This window comes from Varroa destructor, unplaced genomic scaffold, assembly GCF_002443255.2.
Source record: "Varroa destructor unplaced genomic scaffold, Vdes_3.0 BEIS01000001.1, whole genome shotgun sequence".
Taxonomy (NCBI): domain Eukaryota; kingdom Metazoa; phylum Arthropoda; class Arachnida; order Mesostigmata; family Varroidae; genus Varroa; species Varroa destructor.
Window position 1 is genome coordinate 20,446,349 of NW_019211454.1, and position 21,065 is coordinate 20,467,413.

General features: G+C 42.1%; 1 protein-coding gene across 9 annotated transcripts in view; it reads left to right on the top strand.

Annotated features, from left to right (window-relative positions):
* The first annotated feature begins 1,965 nt into the window (after nt 1-1,965).
* LOC111244970 (uncharacterized) overlaps nt 1,966-21,065 on the top strand; it is a 57,037-nt gene continuing 37,937 nt past the window's right edge. The window contains exons 1-5 of one of the 9 annotated variants that reach the window (XM_086980220.1): nt 2,145-2,935; nt 3,327-4,404; nt 11,281-11,385; nt 12,353-12,431; nt 12,945-13,044. In XM_086980220.1, coding sequence (XP_086836346.1) covers nt 13,023-13,044 — 22 coding nt within the window. In that variant the 5' untranslated portion in view covers nt 2,145-2,935; nt 3,327-4,404; nt 11,281-11,385; nt 12,353-12,431; nt 12,945-13,022. Of the gene's footprint in view, nt 2,936-3,326; nt 4,405-4,426; nt 4,727-11,280; nt 11,386-12,352; nt 12,432-12,944; nt 13,045-21,065 lie in introns of those variants that run through there. The other 8 variants (XM_086980257.1, XM_086980217.1, XM_086980224.1 and 5 more) reach the window with 8 other exon arrangements.

The following is a 21,065-nucleotide window of genomic DNA, read 5'->3' on the forward strand; positions in this document are numbered from 1 at the left end:
CCGCTAACGAATGATTTTCACGTACTTGCAGTAAACAATTGGCATTATTAGCTCGTAGAATCTTCCTGTGCATGCAGATATCAATCGTAGCTCTAAAAATAAATCTTTTACAACGGCAATCTATTGCTTTTAGACCGATTAGAAGGATATCAAGGCCCACGGCAGTGATTTGGAGAAGAAAATGCCCAAAGTAGACCGACCTTCAAGTGACCAATTACCTACTAAAAGGTTCGTCGCTTATCACACTCGGATAGAACCCTTGGAACTACAAAAGGGTTGGTGTAATACCAACGTTGGCGTAACAATAATCCTTGGATAGGCAGGTTAGTACGTTGTGTTATGAACGGCGACAAATAACTGCTAAAATAGCTTCTGACGAGATAAGTATGACGCTTAATAGGATCATAAAATTTGATGCCTACATAAATGATATGGTCAAGGCCACGGTCTGCATATGTTGTTTCATACGCTAGGTTAGCTTTGTCTAAGGCTAGACCAAAAAAACAATGGCCTTATATTAAGCTTTCGTTTTGCTTAAATTAAATATATTGCCTTTATTAGCAAAACGTCTTTTACCCAAAAGCATGATTTTGCACCAGAGCGCCCTGCAAACGTCTATGTAAAGAGTGCTCTTACGATGCACTGTTCCTTGTAAATTGGCCGTTCGTGTTAGCGTGACTAACTATTAGGGTAATGCCTTTTTTTCGGGTTTCTCACAAACTTTTACATCCAGGTAAACGTAAGTTGCACAGTAGCTCTTCAGTTCAGCTGGCCGAGATCGCGACGACTGGTATTACACATTATGCTCGCGTTTGGCTATTCTACTTTGTTCCCGCGACTATGTTTGTTATAACAGCTATTTATTATCGTTTTGTTAATCTGGAAAAGTTTATATTGTTCTGTGTTATAAACACATAGTTAATGCAGTGTGACTGACAAAGAAGATTAGTATTATATAGTATACGTAAGCATGGCCCAAATCGTGGAGAACAGCCCCAGCTTGCTTAGAGACGAATGAACAAATGACATAGGTAAGCCTCACAGTGTCGCTGTTTGTATGTCACTGTACGAATGCTTTTCGCCACGGAAGGCCGGCTGATCAATCAAAATCAGGATATTCATTCTGATTGTTCTGAGGGCTATCCAGAACTAGAGAACATCGTTTATTGATTCATGGCATGCCATGGAGTCAAAGCGTAAAAGTGTATCCGCAGTTACCAAATTTACTAGTAAAAGAAGTGTGACAAGAAAACATAGGCTACTACGAACGTTTCCTGAACGAAGGTGAGCACGAGCTTCGGCCGTAACAAATGTTTAATGCCGCCACTAGCTAGGATGACTAACGTTTCGTTAACGGTGAACAAACGGACGCGGAGTATTTTACCGATGGCATCAGAGTTGTAAAACTTACTCTTTTAGTCTTTGGAAAGGAGCGCTTTGAAGTTGACCAGTCAAACTACCCGGTAGAGGGCAACGTCCGTCTGATAAACGCAGCCTAGCCATAGTCAACAAATACGTGCACGTTGACGGCTATATAAATGCAGGAGAAATGGCTGCAGAACCCTTGTTTCTGCCTGCCAACGTAGACTACATACATACATATATATATATGCACGAAACTTAACGTCTGTGTGGACGATGCCATTTTTTTCTAGCATGGTGTTTCTTGGCTGTAGGATATCTTTCTTTTAAGCCCCGGAACATTTTTTATTGGACTCATAATTAATTGATTCTATTTAGGAGGAAGTTCTCATGCTTCCCGAAGTGTAAGTCATGGGATAATTCAGCAAACCTGACATTGTTTAGTAAACTTCTCTTGGAACATGCTATTAGCGAGATAAAGGCAGCGGGGAGAAATAAAAAGACAGGTAGACTTGCTGATGTTTCTTTTGCTACTGTATCAAATGGTGTTCGTTTGCGAGTTACCAACTAGGCTACGTACATTGTAGGGCAAGGCCACATCTGACGACGCCTTTCCGGGTGCCGGCAGCAAACAGCCAGTGCAACAAGGCCAGGAAAGTTGATAATTAGTCTCGAGCAGCAAAGATCGTTGAGGCAATTAGGCAATTTACTCAACAGTCTTCGGCCGTTTGGCCTCCGCCTTTCACAGCCTGGGAACCATATCGTAAAGGGTGCTGCCGCGAGGAGAAAGCGACCACTCAGCAAGACAGACATCCCAGCAACGGCCAGTTGCTGGAAGTGGACAACTAAAGACACTGTGCTGAAGGGCAAAGTCGGAAAAGATAACGACGATGACGACAGTGATGTAATAACAACAGCCATAGCTCCAGCAGCAAAAGAAGGAGAAAAAGCTTATACATATATGCTGACCAAGCATCTACTCTTCTGGTACAGGCGACATACTCAACGTTCGCTTAACATGCCTCGCCTTTACCGCCGCCTGAAACAAGAATACACCTACCCATTCATCTCATCTATTCATCATTGTGCATGTTCTCGCCTACAGTGACCGAAAATCCCGTTCGCGCTGTGTGACCAAATCAGTTATGTAAACCGCTTCCAATTAGAAGAAAAGCTGGTCTTAATAAGAACCGACGATTTTATAAAAAAAAAAAAAATACTTTGTTACGCTCTATGTTAACTCTCAGCTAGTTAGACGTGCTGCTTAATTACATTTGCCGCCACCAAGACAATCCTTAAAAAGAGGACATCTTACGAAAAATCCAATTAGTCGTGGAATCGGCCACAAGCTGATCTGCACATAAACACATGGGTCGGTCGAATTTAGAACTAGCTCAGTGCTGGCGAAACATTCGATTTCGGTCGCATATTGAGCTATCTCAGCTAATTTGACGACCACCTGTGACCTGACTCAATGTCGCTCGCCGCTAGAGCAAATCGCTGCCATTGTGGTGATGCTTCGCGAGGATTAATCTCTCTAAAAAGCGATGCAATGATCGGCACTGTACTATAGGTAAGTACCAGGGAATAAGGTGCAGGATGGTGATGTGTGAAATTTTCAATATAGACGGTCTGGAGCACAATGCAATAGGGAAGCATTTCTTAACAATTTTAATAAACAACGATATTAAATTCATTTAATAAACCGTGACCACAGTAATATATTTCGCATATAATTAACAGCCCCTGATTATTCTCGAGGAAGTTCGTCTGTTTATACATGCAGAGCTACCGAACATTTATATAAGGATAAATTCATGAAAATTACCTGCATATACTGCAGGTGAGCTGCCTGCTTGTTTTGATTTCCCAAATCACTGGTGGTTCAACTCCTATCCTCTGCAAATATGGTAGATCAATGCGCTGACGTTTATAACAAAAATTTCACAAATCTGGATTTACAGATTCGTATCTCAGCTCTGTAAATGTACGAGTATATCTGAATGAACGTGTGTGTAAGGGTTGGTAAACCGTCGATTATCTCTTCTGCCCATGTCCTTAATCAAAGTTACTCGCGTACCCCCTCCCCCCGAAAGGAGGTCATCTGTTGACGACAATATACGCTATTAGTTGATCTGATGCACCACAATTCTTTTTACTGAAACCTTTTGGGTAGTTTGCGTCCTTCCAAGTGATGCGCAGCTCGTTCGATGTTGACATGCTAAGCTGAGCTATATCGGAGAGAACGCTAGCTGAAATGAGAGATCGGTTGTTGGCCCGTACGTGTATACATTTAATACTATGGATAGCACTAATAGCTAGCCAACAGGTCCAATACCGTCAGTGTGAATTATACGCAAACACAAGAGCTATATTTTGAAATCAAGAAGGATACACTACACACAGTTGGGGTAGTAATGGCTGGGTAGAATCTAGGCGGAAAGGGCCTAGGCAAACCACCAGCAGGCCAAGGCAATGTAAGTCTACAACGGGGCTCCGCTGTACTAAGACGTCTCCTTCTAAAACTGTAGAGCCCTTCCCGAAGAAAGAAACCCGGTACAAAACGCAGGCTTCTAACCGGTTTTCAGTCAGCTATTGCGACAGAGCAGTGGGAAAGGAGTGCAAGAAGGAGAGCGACCGTGGCTATGGCTTTTAGCGATAGAACTGACCGACTGCTACTGGCCTGTGCTGTCCGTGTACTTGATCGCCTCAACGCTACACTGGTCAAAGTAGCCAGAGCGGTCGTCTTGAAGCTGAGCTTGGTGTTATCTGGTGCGGTAGGCTAGGCTCAGCGTTAGAACGCTATTAAAGAAGCGAGGCTCTACGGTTCGCTCGCTCGTAGGGTGTCGGTTGTTGCCACCGGGGAGCAGTCCTGTGTTGTGTTGCCTGTGAGAAGACCTTGAGTGCGAAATCATCGAGCAAAACTAATCAACTGAATTGAATTGTTCCTTAGTAATGTGTGCGTCGATCCTGCGAAGACTGTCTTCCAGGCTGCATAAGGACATGGATGATGCTGGCGATCATTTTATACACTCGTCAACGGTGCGTGTGCGAGCTCCTAAACATATACTTATCTGGAACATAACGTTTACTTAGTTTGGCTAATGATGGGAAGCGCATCACGCGGGAGACCTGCAACTTTTCCATTCAGCTAATGGGCCTTCGGCATTATTTTCGACCCTTCTTTGAAAAAACTCACCTGAATGAGCCTCTTGATTGGTTGACCCCTTATCAATTATGTGTTACGAACATATTTAGAAAACAGGCTCACCAATTTGCAGTTTCGATACATGTTATTGCTTAATTGTATTTCATAGATTCGCATCACAACCGATCGTGCAACGTAAAAGCACGGTACTACATGGTGAGTCATGCCAATCGCTATAACGGACGAATACTATGAAAGTATTGCGCACAAATATTAAACGTAAGAGGGTAAATTACCCAACGTGAATATGTAATATAACCCAATGTAGTAAAATAATAGAGGAAAAAATTGGTTCGGCTACGAACGTTAATTAGTAATTATCTACTCAGATAACAAAGCCCAGTACCATCGTGCGCACGCGCATACAATTATGCTAATTCTAAACTTCAAAGCACGTTCGTAAATTGTCTTAGTCTGTATCAAGCTCTTCTCAGCGAACTTGGGAAAATATTAACCTGTAATCTATATTAGTTCTTTACTCTACATATACGTTAGTAGCTTTCGCAAGAAGTTAGTGACTTCTGTTGGGACCGATTATGCGTGATAGCAAGAACGAATGATTGCAACGGGCAGTGATTTGAATTAAACGGATAGATTTTATGCTATTTTTACTTTGATATGGATTTGAGTACGCTGAAACTTTGGCAGCTAAGTGACGACTTAATCGGTCGAATAGGAATGTCCATCTGAGCTAAACTGTTGCAAAAGCCCAGATAGAGATAGCATACAGGGGTTGCAAGACCCGTAAGCAGCGAACAGAAATACGTGGCTTAAGGGCAATCAAATAACCGAATTTGGTACAGTGAAATATTGTGCAGCGTTGACTGAAAAGGACTTCGCAATACTGGAGAGACATTTCGACTGGAATACCTCTGACTGGTAAAAAAAAAAAGTAAGGAGCTTCAGGCGGGGGGTGATTGCCTCCAACAAAGAAATTAGCGAACATTCATCAATGTAGCCAAAATATGCTCACTTCATGTATTATTAATGTTGTTTTTTTATTGAAATTGATTTATAAACTTCGTGGGTGACACTATATGTATGCCAAAGAAAGAAACACGTAAATCAAATAAATCTGCCACGCACATTATGGGGCTTGCTTCTAAGTGACGTCAATCCTTAGTGACATACACTGAGGCTTATGTATGTGTGTTTTGGTTAGCCTATAGGGGTGGACGTGAGGAATCTTGGTCTCGCTAAAAGCAGCTAGGCTGTCTGGCATTTCTTTCGCACCACAACTCCGTCGACTCAGATGAAAGTATAGTTTGCGCACTTTGCAATGTACAGCGGGCACGCATCTCGACACGCAACCGTCCTCGTGATTGATGCATCCTGTTGAAAATAGTACAGCGGATTACTGCGTTGAGAACTCTCCCAGAGAATCGAAAATAAGGGCTGCAGTGTTTGTACATGCGCGTCGTTATGGCTGACTCTTATATTGTGTTTTGTTAAGACTTTGTGAGGAAACTAAGGAAACGACAGAAGGGCGGCCGCATGTATGCCGGTCGAACCCAAAATGTATGCCACGTAACCGGTAATCAGTACATCCCATATAGTTATCATTATGTAGATGTTCGAACAGCCTACGTAAATTTTAAAATACGCAAACTTGTATTGACTAGATGTGCTTAGCTAGGAATCATTATTGGTAGTTTGTATCATTTAACGACTTAAACACGTTACGAATTTGAGCTCGTCTTCTGAGCAACGTTCGAAGCCAGCTTCGACAGCGAATTCTGAACACCGAAGGTTTCCTCAAATACGCGTCAAGAGACCGTCATTTCTTCTATTGTTTGACTCTGGCCGTTCTTAGTAACTAGCAGTTGTTTGCCAGAGAGCGAATGCTTTGTGCGCTGGCCTTCAAGAACTGGGCCTCTTCCCGAGGTGAGCACCACCTCAGATCTTAGCAATGCCCTCTTGCTGTTAAGACATATTTTTCAGTAACGATCTCTAAAGATCACAGACGCAGCAAACGGGGTTTGGTGCAAAACTCAGCTTGCCAGTGGTAGATCGGGAACTGATGTCGGTGAAGTCTGCTGCCGCGGTTTTTCGTAAATTAAATTATATCAGACAGCGCTGTTACAGATATGTATGTGATAATGCAAGATAATTATCCGCTATGAAGAAGGCATGTACTCAGTTATTCATTTCGAACAAAAAGGAAAGGTATTAAAAATTAATTAAGTTGAACAAACGCAGTTTTGACATTGCTGAATCTTGCGATGCTGAAATATGTGGCTTTATACACCGTATTCTAACGGTCGTCTTCTTTTTCGTATATTTGTTAATTGATCGTAAAAAATACCGCTTTAGCTAATTCCACATGCTGATTTACACGCTACTAATTTGTGATTACGCAAAGGAGGGTCTTATCGAGCGTGCGTTTGGCTATAATGGCCTGCGCTAGCTATTACACTGGCATCAAGCAAGTGAGGTATGTTGACCCACATAGACACAAAAAAGGAGAGACGGTTTTCCCTGATGCGGTGTGCTAAGGTCAGACACTTATACCCACCGTTTGCGTCTAGAAACCCTTAGTATTAGTTGTTCACAAACAATCGTCGATTTCAGCAGCGCGTGCGAGATTCTTGCTTGCACCCAATGAGCGAGAGACATACCTTTCTCATTCTACAGTCCTTCGCCTCCATCTCTTCTTTCATGACTGATAAGGACCATTCAACTCCGTAACTGCGTCGAATACAAGGCTCTCCGGCTACCAAGGCTCTTCGAAGAGAAGTGCTGAAATCATCTTAGCATTTCTGCTCAAGTACCTGTCTCTTCGCTTGTCTGTCTAGGCTAGTTTGAAGAACTATACATCGGAAATTCATCCGCAATTAAAATGGAGCGCGTTGACTCACAAGCCCATTATGATAGTGCATCATCCGTTAGTCGCGCTCTTTTTCCCCTCACGATGCTACTACATCGCGACAGAAGGAGACAATATACTGCTATAGAAGAAATAGTCCAAAGGACGGGTAGTGGACGTCAGAAATCAGGGTACCTACCCCTTACTCAAACGATTTTAAGGCGTCATCGAAAGTGACTTTGATGGCTCGTAATGAAGATCGTAAAGGCAAGTGGCTCCTTGCTAAGGGACCACAAATTTGCCAAACAAAATGTCTAGCCAACAACAAAATTTGATCTATTTCATCTTAGCATGTTTTATTCAGGTGATTCTTCCTATTTCTATGCCCACTGACTACCCGCTTCACTAACACTACTGCTGTCATCGTAATGTTAATTTGATCGTCTCGAGCTGCATGACTGACTTATATAATGACTTGCTAAAACTGAACATGAGTGGGCATATGCGCACATGCGTTATATAACTAGGTAAACTAAGAAAAGGTTAAGATGGGGTTGAGACTGATCTTACGAAGAACAAGTTGGCTTTCATTACCGAGTAAGCTACAAAAGGATCAACTGGAGGACAACTGGATGATTCGCGGAGACCTTATGGTCTTCGGGACGCATCCAGTGAAGAGGATAGTCAATATAAATGGACCAATTGGCGTCGACCAGACCGAAAGGTAAATAAGAACCTTCAAGGGCCTTTGTAAGCTGGGAGCAAACTCGTTTTCCAATATGACATCGAAGGAACTCCAATTCTAAGGGAAAGAAGGATAATGCTATTATTAATGTCTGAATCATCTGACGCAGCTTATCGGAATCCGAGCATGGGAAATAAACAATAAGTGGATAGCAGAGATGAGCCTATATGAAAAGACTCGCCGCAGTGCTTCAGTATATATTATTGATGGAAAGAACAACATTAGGTAAACACCGTTTCTTCATATTGATTTACCTGCAGACTCAAAAGAGAAATACGTGGCAGAAGATTATTGAGGTTCTGTTTTTATGTCACATTTTTGGTTGCAAACCTTTAGAATAGCTTTTAGTTACATTCGCTAGCAGAAACAACAAACCGAAACAAAAAAGCATACCATACATAAAGCATACGTATCAGGAGCGCGATATTAAAGTTTTTCGTGAGAACTATTAAAACCCCTACGCTAACGCGCACCAGAATAACTGACCCAGTTATCGCTCGTTAAAGCTTGATCCGTAACTTTCTTAAAGAACTTCGTTTGTGAATTATGTTCATGGACACCAGCTTTCACTTCTAGGTGTTTGTTAGAAGAATGTAGGATTTTAGCCAGGGCTTTACAGTCGGCGTTCTCGTCTGTAAGCGCTTTCAACTGCTACACCTTCTCTTTTGTGGAGGAGGCGTAATGTTCCTGTTGTAAATAATATAACAGACAAATAATATCGAACAACTTAGTGCTAAAATTGATGACAATAACCGAAGTAAATCCCTAGGCGGAATAAACTATTAACTACAAAAAGACATGATACGTAGGCAAGTGCGAATCAAGTGTTACAGCCTAAAAAATTGTTCAAAAGAAATAAGCTAATGAATTCAACATTAAACTAGGAAACACGGAAGGTACAATCCGAAATAAGAGACAAACTTCACTTTCTACAAAGCCGTTTTTACCGTTCCTGCTCGTAGCCTGTATGGATAGTCCTTCCTACTGGCGCACCTACATTGAAATCTAACGACAACCGTTCACTGTTTGAAAATGAAGTAGATAACTATACAAAGAAATTTTTTTCTTTCGTTTATTTCGAGTGGCTTTTTGTAATTGACGCTAAGCGAAACTGGTCGGAAACCGTACGCTTCGTCGGAACAAGAAATTGCTTGGACGGAGCGCAAAACCTAAGCTGCGCTGAGATACAAATTAGACATTGGATACTATACAATATGCAACAGCCTCACTGTCGTCTGCGTCACATGTGGTACACGTCGTCTTTCCTCTTAGAAGAGTTTTGGAAGTAGCCGCTGAGGACCATCGTGATAGGTCGCTTTTCAAAAGATTTTCGTGTATAGCTCTCCAATTTTTACTTTTACCTCGGGACGCAACCCTTATCGTGCTCGCTGCTTTTTTTTGTAAATTGCTTTACCTGGCCTTTCCTTAGGCAAAAACCTGTATACAATTCATTTTTTCCCGCATCTTAACCGTAATTCATCATAGTACTGCCCTACTTACAGCAGTGGTGCCATAGGCGGCTCAGTATACTCTGCAGCGAGAAAGCCGCTGTGTTTTCCTTAAGCGGTCCTTGTTTTGTTTTGATTTCGTAGCGTTTGTTCAGACAGAGGCCCCTCATAGAACTACGGAGTACGCTACCAAAGCCAATAGCTTTGTTGTTCTTACAGCCAGTGTCCTGGGTCTCAACATTAACGTGCTAAGCTTCTGTGCAACTTTCTTTGTCGTTTGCTTCACGTGGGGTGTTCCAGTTGAGCCTTATTCGTAGGTGGCCAACTTTTATTACTGATTAAACCCGGTATTCCTTTGAAACAATGTCAAGGTCTCCGGACTGTTTCTGATGGCTAGCATGGCCTTTATTTGCTAGCTAGACTAGTTTTAGTCGATAGCTGCTGATCGAGCCCGCCGCGCTGCCCAAGGTTGGTTAAGTTTGTTTTGGTCTCGAGTCTCGTTTAACTGGATTTAGTTTGTTACTAGCACTAATTACCAACGTAATGTAAACGCTCCGTTGTAAGTGAGGCTATATAAAACTAATATCATGACCTGTAGTTAAATTTTTTGATTACTTAATAAGTTTAATATATTCCCTTCTCTCCTAGCATGCTTAATATCACTTTCAGTGCAATATTTCGAGCCATTTTTGAAGTCTCCGTATCTTTCGTCTTGTCTTGCCGCTCTCTCTTGAAGCGTTTCACGATCAATACGACGTTCAAAGAGGTCTATCTTTCTTAAATTTGAAGCAATTTTCTGAAAGAGCTTCCCTTCCGCCCATTTCGTTAATTAACTGGTATATGATAACGAGTTCAGTTATACTAACAACTATGCTAAGCAGAAGAGTAACCTGTATGAAATTGGTTGTTTAGTTGGCTTAGTAGTCTTAGGAATCAGTATCAACATAATCAATGTATAATTCCTTGGCAAGTGATCTTCTGCCAAGAATCTGCCGGTCGATTGTCGGGAACGTGGCTAAAGCAGTTTCTAACCCCATAATATACTGTTCTTCTATTTCTCCCACTGCTATTCTCATAAAACTGCTTTTGGGGGGTCAACTCAGCACAATTCTGGACTACATAGGCTACATGTTTCAGAAAATGACTTAATTGTTTGAAATTGGTATCTGATTTGAGATACAGTTGATTTAGGATTTTGGATGGCATTTCTCCTATAGTTTACCTTAAACTAACTCGTACCAATTTCACGAAAGATCGTCTTCGATTTCCTCGATGAGCTCTTATAACGGCTTTTCTTTGTTTCTTCTAGTTCCCAGCGTAAATTGGTTTTAGTTTTTTTTTTCAGAATACATACGATTACTTCATGAAACCCCTTCTGTTAGCTTCACATGGTACACGTACTTCTTTTTTTGCGCAACGTTTTCTAGCGTCTGCTTCTAGTAATTAGACCTTCGCCTATCGATCATGGAATGCAGTAAGTTTTCGCTACGAGCGAACGAGCGCAGTTGCCACTTCGCAGTCATCATTTCCGCTTTTATTGTTGGATTGTAACCCATAGAATCAAGGAAAGGAAACACGAAAGGCTTAGTACGATATCCAAAATCAAAAGGCAGTACTTTTTTTTACACAAGTCTTGGTGGGGAGTTGCAAAGGGAAGCCTAGTCTAAATACTACTTGCCATTGCGATCACCCTCGTTTCGGAAATTTTCAGTCTACTTCAAGGGCAAGATGAGCCCTTAAGGTTTTCTGTTATTTGCTGTGTTCGTAGCTTCAAAGCATCATCTGACGCAGTATCGCAAGAGTCATATTAGAAAAAGTGAGTCCTTCTTTAATGTCAACTGAAATCCTATATACATATATATATATATATATATCGGCTGTCATTTTACCAAAAGAATCCATCTCAATGATGGAGTTTCCAAGCCTGAATTGCTATCAGGTTAATCGGGCAACGCCGTAATAGAAAAAGTAAGGAATAGTGCCAATTCAAATCGCATGTGAGAAATATCCTAGCTGTCAGCACTTTTAGAGCAGAATAAAATCGAAAGAAAAAAGACTGAAGACGTAATATCCTTTAACGTTCGCGAAAACTTAATTTTTCTCTCAGAAAGGCCTTACACTGATTACCTCTGATTTCCACTCTGTCAATAAGCGTCAAATGCAAAATTATTGCGGTCCCACTAATCAAAACTTATTTTTTCAGCTATTTTAATTCGGGTTCATGTCAAGTTGACATTCGTTACGGAAGGCGATACAAAAAAAAGTCACTATTCAATTTAAAGAGCCTCCACTTACTGCAATGGAGAAGAACATGAACCGCGTATCCTAATATCATCCCTATATTCCTGTAATACTAAGCATACTACAGTGTGCCCTAATATTAGTTAATGAAACCGTTTGAATGGCTGTAACAGCCATTGTTGCAGTAATGGCATTATACCAATGTTATGGCATCATAGCATAGTACCGAAAAAATATAGAAACAGTATTAGGATACCCTCGTTACCAATACGTTGTACATTTGAGCCTGCCATTTTTTGCAATGATTTCCATATGTTCCGCTACTCGAAGAGATGTGAAATTAAAGCCCAATCTGTTAAGAGACTTTTCTAGGCTGTCCATTGATTGATTTCTGGCTCATAGTATACGTTCGATGCGCGGCAACGTTATGTTCTTTTATAATGCTTTCGCGAGGTCGTTAATCAATGAAATGTTTCTGGGAGGGATGTGCGAGGCTGATTTATTATGAGCAGTTTCAGATTGATTGAATGTTTTCTTTACAGGAGGCGCGGCGGCAGTCAGTCCACGATGATGCTGATGGCCACCTCATTTATAAAATTGGTGACGTCATCAACGAGAGATGTAAGCCAAAACTTAACCGTTACCTATCTATTTTTGTCTATTACCTAATGTGGCGCATATAGCTAATGTCGATGTTACCTGGAAATTTGAACACCATTTGGTTCCTTGTTACGAGTTAAATAACGATTTAAAAACACAATATCAAGCCCACTTGGGCTCATTAGCTAATGTTCGTAATACTTTTTTTAAAACGATTTATTTTTATGAATGCTAGTCCAGAGCTGCAGTGTTTTTCGTGACGGACGGCAAATGTGTAAGTCACGAAAAGCTGGACGTTTCCAAGTAGTTCTTGAAATTCTTCTAGCGCATCCGAGTTAATATATTACTACATACACTTACCAGCAGTGGTTTAGCGATAGGCCTTGCTTTGTTTGTATGCATTGGGACCTGTCACGCTGGCAGGCAAAGGACACTGACGAGTCGTCTTTGTGAAGAGTGTCTTCAATATTAACCTCTAGTTCAATTCAGACTAGACCCATCTTTCTGCAATCCTAATTTTTATTCCTTTTTCAGGAATCAATCTGGAAAGATGAAAATTAATGTTTTTACATCGGGGTAGAATTCTTTGGACAATGGGCCTAAACGGTGCAAATGTCATTAGATGGTTTTCGCTGTAAGTAAATATTGCTTTCTATTAAGAAAATTACCTATTTTTTTGTTTTCTTAAAGTCTCTCACCTTATCGTTACGATGGACAAGCATGATCTAAGTATAGCTATCCACCCTTAATTAAATTTTTATGCCTATATCATAAAAGCAGTTAAATAACTTGTTTGTAATCAATAAGTTATTGACATGAATTATAGCTTTTCTTGATATGCTGTGTTCATCGTCCTTTTGTCAAGCCAAGCCTACACACTTTGGATATGTAGGACTTAGGTTTATAATATATCCTACGAAACGTCTTCTTCGTTTAGTGAAATCGGTATCGGGTCTCTCGATAGCTCCGTAGGGAAGCGATGCATGACAGCCTCAGCGGCCATTTTCCGCTGGTAATTTCAGGGCCCCCTTTTTCGGCTTGTTCATAACAGCTTGGTAGAATAAGCCAAACCTGTCGTCTTCTACCTCTCCAATGAATTTTTTCACTTTGCCACCTTGCTTTGCCCAATGAGAATGCAGCGACTTTTATGAGCAAACCTCAGGACTTCGTCTTCTCTTCTTGCCTGTAATGCTGCCCTTCCCTTTCGCTCCTGTTGGTTTGTTCTACTCTCCCAGATGCGTCTTCTTCTTTGCATCTCCCTCGTAGCCCGATCCGTTTGAGGCGGGTCGCCGCAGTCTCTATACTCCACCAGTAAGTAGGCCGTTAGCGTCCTGCCTGAAAGGACCCCGCTGCAGTTTTTTTTTGCAAGCATTTACATGTAATCGCCTTCACTGTTCCCGGACAACGGCCTTGTCAGCTTGGGTAGACCCTCCGTCAATTTGATTTTTGAGCCGCGTATGAATGTCTGACACCTTGCGTTAGATAGGGGAGCACTGTTACGCTCAATCGTCGATGCTCACTTGGCATAGAACGTACCTGTGATCACCTGTTCAGCAGTTCGCAATTTTCTAATCTCTGGAAGCGCATCCTGACTCACGATTATGAAATATATATAAGCTGCACCCATTTGCCACGAAAGAAGGTGATGACCCCTTCATTGCTCGTGGCAACAAGGTCTCGTTCTACAAGCCACTCCTGTAAATAACGTTTCCATATTGTATAGCCGTTACCACAAAACGTTCCAATCTTTCCGTAGCAAATCACGGTACGATAATAAGACAACTTAATTTGCCACGTTTATTAATTCTGCGTGGAAGCTTTATGCCTGGTGAAAAGCTGAGCTTCATTCGTGGTACGACGTCGATCTTGCTCTCATTCAGAAATAGGATCCATGTCGCGTTATATTAACTTCGTGGTAAGCCCCGTTACCTCTCGGACATCTATTTTCTTATCTGCGTATAATGTGTGCAAAAATAGTCCCGCTGGTAGACTTGGCTTCATGGAGGTCTTTGTTCCTGTTCTTTATGGCAAAGCCCATCTTTGCTTTGACCCTGTTCAGCTTAATATGATCGCTGAGAGCGTGAAAAGTGGCCTCTTCCCAAGTCTGTCCCTCTTTCACCATAACCCTGGCAATGCTCTGCTCAGTAGTGTTTCTTTCCTTGGACCTGCATCGTTTGCATGAAAAGACAGGCCCCTTCTTTTCATTAGTTTGATGCGACAGTCGTATTTTCTGCAGTAGATTTTGAGCATTCATCAAATCCATAGCACGGGCCACTTCTTTGAAATGTGGAGCGTCGGACGATCTGCGATCCGTAAGTCCGTTAAATGTTTGCCGCTTTCAACGATCTTTGACAGAAGACACAAGAAGCCGATCAATGTTTTGTTTGGTTACCGTACCAATTAAGGGCTTGTTTTTGGACGCCAGTGGTTTGTAAGTGTCGGGAAGGTCCGTTGTCGACAGCCTTCAGCGCATGCTTCACAGCGTCCTCCTACCTTTTACAGGTAAGTTTATACCTGCAGCGGCAGATAACTATCGCGCAGAGAGCTGTTTCGTTACGGCATGTCTAAATGAGGTTTTTATGCGCGAATGTGGTGCATTTTCACGCTCTTCGGCCGGCGGGCCTCCCGAGCCATCTCTTGGCAACAAGATCTAATAGGCCATCAAGCATCTGCAACCTATCGAAAGCTTCTTCAACTTCCCTTACGAGGTTTGCATCTCTGAGCTTTTCCAGGCATTCCCTCTTTCCCTCCTTGTTGCGTCAAGAGCAAAAATATGCTTTCTGTCCTGGTGCAGTTATGCGTGCAGCCTTCGTGTTTGTTAAAATGGTCTGGTTGTATGCTAGCCGTACCCACAGCTGTCCACTCCACTTTTTCCAAGAGGCAAACCCTTATTTTGTCTAACGAGCTTCTCGAACGTGAGTCTCTCTTTTCGACCCTTCAGCGATTCCACGGACTTGTTGACTTTGCTGAAGGTATTTGCATAGTGCACCGGTAGACCGTTTGCCTGACCGAACCTTTTGTTTTATTCGACGTCGTTTCGAGCTGATTTGCTTAAAACACACTATGGAATATTTATTAAGCACTAGGGTGCTAGTCTGTATCTGCCACCTAGGATTCGAGCGTAGTGGTGTACTAGATAACTGAGAACTCATAACACTCGGCAGCTTAAGTGCACTTTTATATCCACTTTCTTCTACTGACTTGGGATGCTTTGGTAATACGGAAGGTCACCACTACTGTTGTCAGAAAACTGGGCCTTCGACTTTTTCGAAAAACTTCTATAGAACATATTCGTTTAGTTCGAAACACTCTTCGGCTGGCCTGATGAAATAAGCGCGTGATACCAATTTTGTTACTGAATAAGCAAGATTTTGTTTCTGTAACGATGATGAACGGAAGGCTGCGAAGAAATAACAAGATTAATGATACGGCATCTTAGACGAATTGTAATCGGCTAACTGTAAACGTGGACGTTAACTGTAATTTTGTTTAGGCCAAAAGTTAAATTCATTAGTATTCAAATAAACTGATGGAGTGACTATAAAACAGTAATGGATTAAGTGGATCAGAGTTTTCCTGCAGTTTGGTCGCAGTTCTTTTTTAAGCAGGACATTATGAGAACGTTAAAAAGAGATACTCAAATAGTGACGATTTAAATATTGGCGCTCAGGTGAAGCTCTTCCTCCGGCCTGATTTGGGCCTGCTTGTGCTAAACGTTCCAGACCTTCTGCCAAGACAACTAATGGCATTTTTACTTGAAAAGCAGCTCAAAAAAACTTTTTCCTTTGACGATTACCTAACGACAAGCATTTAAGAGCTGCCGCTATATTAGGTATATTAGAGGGATTGCTAACAAGGTCGCACAAAACATTGCCGGGAGGGTAAATCTTCTTTGGGGTAAAAGTTTTAAAAGTTAAGAAACACGACACATGAGCTTTTGATACTAGTCGTCAAGAATTCGTCTAGAAGTCACGGAGCGCGATATCCCGAAAGTCCCCGCTACCATGGCAGGTCTGCCTCTTGAATTATATACAGAATCGAGCTCAACTTTGTCTCCAAGCCCACAAAAACGTTCCACGTAGCCTGCCTTATCACAATGCTATGTCGTTTCACCAGTTCTATTCGCCCTGTCCATCGGACCTCTGAGTGATTGAAGCCCGCGCTAAGCTTTGATCCCAATGACTAGGAATGTAGTTCTGCACGCCGACGGCCTAGTTACCTAGTGGAAACAGCTGTTTTTAAGTCTAGCTGTTACCTTAAGGACATGCCAGTAATTGGGAATCCGACGAAAACTGTGGCAGGTAAGGCAGAAGACGTTTTCTCAATTACAAGCTACCTTCCACCTATGTTAACAACTTTTTATAATTCTGGCTACTTCTCTCGTTCAACAGTAAAAGTCTACTTGTGCACATCATAGGAAGGTGCAGAATGGTAATGGTAGCGACTTCAATTATTTGAAATCATGACCTTCTGTCGGTCTCTTTCCGCTTAGTCGATCTTCAAATAGCTTCGATAACTCTCTAGGATATAGAGAACATATGAAAGCTCCATTTTGCAAACTTGCACTAGTTAGATCGTCTCGATGATACGTATCTTAGGTACGTTCTTAAACCGTACCGTATGGCTTGAAACTAGCTAGGTTGATCCTTCGCTAGAACGTTCTTGGACCTATAGCAGCGCTTCAGCTTGATGCCACCCACTTTTCGTTTCAATGGATGCTTAGCGATCTAGAAACGGTCTAGCAGAACTAGACAGGAAGTTTACGAACTTGGCGCTACACTGAACCATGGACAGCGCTAAACGGCTTAAATTGTCTTATTGTAAATAAGTGACACAGTGCACGGCCTCTACCTTAAACTCCGGATTATCATCAATCAAATGAATTGTGTATATGCATCAGGTGTACACAATCAAGTGAGTGTGATAGATACACAGTGTAATATAGAGGTAATCGGAGCTCCCCGTAGGTCTAGTCTTGCTAGGGAACCTAGGATCCTAACCGTCCCAAGAAAGATACTGTCATTGATTATTCTAAAATATAAGGTGTATGTATAATATAAGGTGTGCAATATATTTTGTGATTTACCTAACAGAAGTGAATGAGGTCCACTGAACGCAACGGGATAACCGTTGATGCATACCCAGACTATATTAATTTACGTTACGCTAGGTATGAAGTGACCAACGAATCAGATTACCAATGAACGGCCTAAACGCGGACGTGTCCAATATTCCGATAGAACAATGAGTGACTGCCATAGAGTAGCACCATTGAAATTGTGGCCCATATTGGACGTAACCAATTACTCAATCAGGGCAACAAGGCGGTTGCACCAGTCTAATACGATCACTAAATCAGGGGAATAGACTCATTGTAGAGGTACAGATGCAACGGGATAATATAATTCATGTTCTTCTAGGGTCTTAGGAAAAATTTCAACTGGATATTTATCTAGATACGTGTATCTGAACGGACGTCGTTGCTTCTATTACTATCCAACGTGTAGGCAATCAAATTTTGGTACATCACGTTTAAAAAATTTAGACATAACTTGCTCATAGTGTACTCAACGCTCTCGGAAAAAAAATTTTGCAAAATTTTAGAGAATTAATTATGGATCTACCCAGCCAGCGTTGATGCCCAGCTGAAGAACCCCGGATGAATATGAAATGCACATACCGGCTTAGGTTTCATACATCTTTTTGAATGATAAATTGGATAATCCAGCTTTCTCCCGGTATCGAATTGGAGTTATATATTCCTTAGAATATGCTTTAAGTATATGCACAGTCGATTCAAAGATACAAATTTCTCTTTCGACAAAATTCTAACAAAAGAATACTCGATGTGGGAATTGAATAACCAGAGACCGTTAGCCAAGCATTGAACTTATCAAACCATTCGTAACGTATGAGCCCGTTGTGATCCTCTCATTGAACATATTATACAAACAAATAAACAACTAGTTTCCACGTGAACAAAGCAATATTATGCGTCAGGTTAACCACCTTGGCCTAGAATGCACCCATCAGGCCCGAGGTCTGCCCTGGCTTACCTTACTATTTAGAACTAACTCTATTAAAGATAAGAGGGCGCCTTGAAAATACCCTCACCGTAGCTCACTCGACTGAGCATGGATGTCTATGGTGCCTGTTTGTACCACTCAGCAACAGTGGCATCACTAAAACTGGCAGTCCTAACCTGGAGCGAACGGGCAAACGGGCTACCTACTACAACTATTCAGAATGCAGTAGCACCAGCTGCCGCAACTACTACTAGTATTAGCAACATCAACTCGACCCAGCATCAGCGCTTTTGGCTGCCATTACTAGCAGCTAACGGGCCGCTCGGCAACATCGCAATGGACAGACAAACAGAGAGGCAGTCGTTTTATGGCTAGCGAGCTAGAGGACCTTGCCTTCCCGCAAAGATGCGGAAAGCAGGATGAAATGTACACACACACACACACACACACACACACACACACACACACACAAAAACAGATATATATAGAGGGAGAAAGGGTCGGCGGTAGCAACTTCAGAGAATGCTTCCACGATCATCCCTGCTGATGTTGGCCTTTCCGCTACTAGGCCTGTTTCAATTCCCCTTTCATCCGTTGGCAAACCTGACAGCTGCAGCTGGGTCTGTGTAGACCCGTAAAAGAAAATCAACTCGCAGAAACCAGAACGCCTCAGCTATCGCCAGTTGTATTCGCTGGCACTAGAAACGCTGGTTACAACCTTTGTTTCTTTTTAGCAACGGCCAGCTAGGGAGCAGCCGAAGGGGTAGGGGGTAAACAGTATGTCTTTACCGGAAACTCGTTGGCGACAATAATCAAAGCCGCTGTCCATAATCTGACGCAGCGCTTGCGCCAATACAGTTTGAAAAGCCTTCCGTTTCTTATGCTACTGTGAATGCCCAAAAATTATCTTGTTTTGTTTTGTATACATGGACAAAGAGCCGTTTATGTTACACGGCAACCAACAGACCTCCGACTCCATAACTTAAGGCTTCACTATCTTATCGTTTAAAACGACAAGTTCTTAAGACTAGGTTTTAATGAAATAGCGTCTATTTCCTGCAGGTTGATCGTGGTGAGCTTATTATCCTAGTAGGTTCTAACCGTACCAAGCCGTAGAAAAAGCCTGTCTGAAAACTGTTTTTTAGGTTTATTCAAACGTCTAGCTGCCACGACATAGGGTAATATGTATGCCACCTCAAATCAGATAAAAAGAAATTTCATTTGATCACACATAGCTAAAATTCTATGTTGGGAAGATTAACTTAACCTACTGAACAACAAAGTAGCAGATTTTGAGATTCACCGAAAGCTTCCAAGTAGAAATTTAAGAGCCGAAATCATTGCTGGTTACTCGGGGCGTATCCAGGCCGGGCATGTGACGCGCTTCTGTTATGCCTATACTTAATATGTCTAACGTGTCTTTTCAGTAAACGTTCATAATAAATTAATATCAGGTAGTAGTCATAGTTAGCGTCACCGGTCCTTTTTTGCCAAGATAGTGAAAAAAAATTCACCACACAATTTTTGAAAAAGTATTTCAAAATGGATTTATTTACCATAGTGTAGCAAATGTTATTAAAGACGTTTTTAAGCATTAAGTTACGTAGGGAATATCGATATTCTGTGTCTGATCGGCAACGGACGGCATATTCAATGTAACTTTTAAAGCTGCTGCTGCTGTGTATTTTTTCATACCTCTCTATGAAGTATTTAAGGGTATTTTTTTGATAGCTAGTTGAAAACAGCTGTCGCTAACTGCACAGAGAGATGTGGCAAAATATCTCGAACTGTGGACAGGCATGAAGTAGTCCAAGGTTGCAGGGGGTTTGCTCTCGTGTCCACCCCTCTTTTTTTAACAACTCCCCTACAGAACAACATGTCACCAAACGGTACGACAAGGTTTGTCGTCGTTTTAGGAGAATAGGACAAGATGGACCGATAAAGCTGTTGGCAAGCCAACGAGCAGTCGTGCAGGGGTAAAGCTAGGGAGAATATTACCATTGCCGTAATCGAGGGTCGGATCATAGTTCAAACCACCAACTGCAGCTTCCATAGAAGCAGCAGCCTCTTGCTGTCCATGCGAGGCTCACCAAGCAGGGGGGTACGGAGAAATTAGCCTGGTATTGGGAAGAATGGGTCAACGGGATATGACGCTGAAGGGATTAGGGAGCTACAGAAGTAGAACTGCTGCACTCTTACCTGTATTCACAGATAGCCGGACCCGTAACAGTAACCATCATAGTCTTTCCCGCAGGCGCGGTCGCAGCTTCACTAAGCCCTTAGCCCGTCGTCCTCCTTCAACTTTTCTTTCTTTCTTTCTTGCTTGCTGCATCTCGTCCTTTACTTTACGAGGGTCATAAGTTCGCTTCAGGCGCCGGCTGTTTCCACTGCTGCCATAGCCACAACTACCGTAGTCATACCTCCAGTAGAAGCGACCATGGTGAGACTAGCATCGAGTACAGAACCCGCATACGCCAATGAGGTGTCATTTTGAAAGCTAAACAACTAGTCATGCGTTCCACACAACGATGTTGTAAGGAACATGTTCAGCTTGCGGGCAGCGTCGTTGAGGGGTTGGGGCTGTTAGTAAAGTAAAGGTAAATGCTGGACTGATGCAACGAATAAATGC